Source organism: Elaeis guineensis, chromosome 10 (genome assembly GCF_000442705.2).
Source record: "Elaeis guineensis isolate ETL-2024a chromosome 10, EG11, whole genome shotgun sequence".
Taxonomy (NCBI): Eukaryota; Viridiplantae; Streptophyta; class Magnoliopsida; order Arecales; family Arecaceae; genus Elaeis; species Elaeis guineensis.
This window is the reverse complement of record NC_026002.2, coordinates 18,372,693-18,374,843: the sequence shown is the minus strand read 5'-3', so window position 1 is coordinate 18,374,843 and position 2,151 is coordinate 18,372,693. Positions and strand designations below refer to the sequence as shown.

General features: G+C 44.9%; 1 protein-coding gene across 1 annotated transcript in view; it reads left to right on the top strand.

Moving 5' to 3' along the window:
• The window catches only part of LOC105052879 (probable L-type lectin-domain containing receptor kinase S.5), a 3,635-nt gene extending 2,057 nt beyond the window's left edge, over nucleotides 1-1,578 (top strand). Inside the window, exon 2 of the mRNA XM_010933857.4 lies at nucleotides 414-1,578. Coding sequence (XP_010932159.1) covers nucleotides 414-1,279 — 866 coding nt within the window. The 3' untranslated portion in view covers nucleotides 1,280-1,578. The remainder of the gene's footprint in view (nucleotides 1-413) is intronic.
• The last annotated feature ends 573 nt before the right edge of the window (nucleotides 1,579-2,151 follow it).

The window sequence follows — 2,151 nt, the reverse complement described above, 5'->3', positions numbered from 1 at the left end:
TCAAGGAGTTCTCGGAAAAATTTAAAGGAAATGAAGTCTTTCTTTTGCTTCGACTGTCATATTATGAGTAGGACCTGATTATTTTTGTTGTAGAACTTCTGGCTAGTCTATATTTTTTTGTGCAACTTGTGGCTTCTTCTATATGCTTGTTTTAAATACATCATGATTCAAAATCTAATTCCTCTCAATTTGGGGATATCATAAACAAAATTTTTGTTCAACAAACAACAAGTCTTCATCATCAAATGGTAGCCAAATAATAAATTGAAAATTAAGCTTCTATATGGTCTTCTTATAAATATTCAAATACATATACATGTATAGCTATAGAAAACTAAAATAAGAAAGCAAAAAAATATAAATTAGAGACTTAGAGGAGATCTAATAACAAGAATGGTGGTGATTAACTACAGGGTGGTGTCATAAGAATGGTGTTCTGCTCTTAGTGTATGATTACATGCCCAACGGCAGCCTAGACCACCACCTGTTCCGCGACGCCGACACGCCTCTGCTCAGCTGGGAGCGGCGCTACAACATCATCGCCGGCGTGGCGTCGGCCCTCCACTACCTCCACAACGAGTACGACCAGAAGGTGGTGCATCGCGACCTGAAGGCCTCCAACGTCATGCTGGACGCCTCCTTCCACGCCCGCCTCGGCGACTTCGGCCTCGCCCGCGCCATCGACGTCGACAAGACCTCCTACACCGAGCGCGAGCTCGCCGGGGTCCCCGGCACCATGGGCTACATCGCCCCGGAGTGCTTCCACACCGGCCGCGCCACCCGAGAGTCCGATGTCTTCGCCTTCGGCGCCGTCGTCCTCGAGACCGTCTGCGGCCGCCGGCCCCGCTGCGACATCGCCGGATTCCAGTTCCTTGCCGATTGGGTCTGGAAGCTATACCGTGAGCGCCGCCTCCTTGACGCCGTGGACCCCCGCCTCGCCTACGCCGGCGATTACGTGGCCGAAGACGTCGAGCGGCTCCTCCTGCTCGGGTTGGCGTGCAGCCTCCCCACCCCGTCGGAGCGGCCGACGACGGCCGAGATAGTCCAGATCATATCCCGGTCGGCGGAGCCGCCGGAGGTGCCTCCGTTCAAGCCGTCGTTCGTGTGGCCGGCGGCGGTGCCCATGGGCGAGGTGGTGGAGGAGGACGGGGACTCGAGTAGGTTGACCAGCACCGTGGTGACGTCGTCCTACTACGCCTCATCGTCGGGGTGGACCCCGCGGTATATTGGTACGGAGGGACACGTGGAAGCCGGTGATGCGCCCAGCTCTATGGTTTGAAAAAAAGGACCGGCCGGGAGGAGGAGAAGATTAAAGAAGTGCACAAATGGAGGAAGGAACAACCACCTTTTATTTTATCTTATTTTATTGTGGGCAAAGGGCTTGGTGTGGTTGGAAACAATTTTTTTTTTTTTTTGGTAAGAAGGTTGGAAACAACCTTTTGGATCCATGTGTGCCAGGCTGTGAGTTGTCAACTTTCTTTTTCTTTAGTCTCTTTGTCCGTTTTTTACCCTCCTCTTTGTTTGTTTGTGTTCGTAGGCTTCAAATTTGGAATATTTCCAACCATCTTGATGAGAGAATCCCAAGTTTTCTAGTTAAATGTATAATTATAAATATGTTCCATATAATATTTTAATTTCTTTCATGCAGAAGTCATTCATTGTGTTCAAATATAGTGTGCTCTGAATAATATTTTATTATGATTGATCAAGTAAATATAAATCTATTATTTTTTAAAAAAAATTCTCTATTTTAAACTGGCATTTGATACATTGTAAAATTGATAAACAATAGAAAAGCTGCACCTTAGCTTATTCATAATGAGATTAGTGTTATGTCAAGACATTTCTTGTAGGAGATTTGATTTACGATCAGCATTAAAATCAACATCGGAATAGATTGAAATATGAATAGGAATTAGAATAGAAATGATTATATCATTTGAAGAGTTTGGTTCGTAATCAAAAATAAATTTTTTTTCTCAAATGATTGGAATAAGAGCCACTAATTTTCATTTCCATTGACACCCCAACTCTTCCCTAACAAACATCCTTTTAATTTTATTTGCTGTGCCATGCCTTTATACGAAAGTTCCTTCGAGCCACGCAATAGCCTTGGCAAGTCAGATTATTATTTTTCTTATAATATTCTGA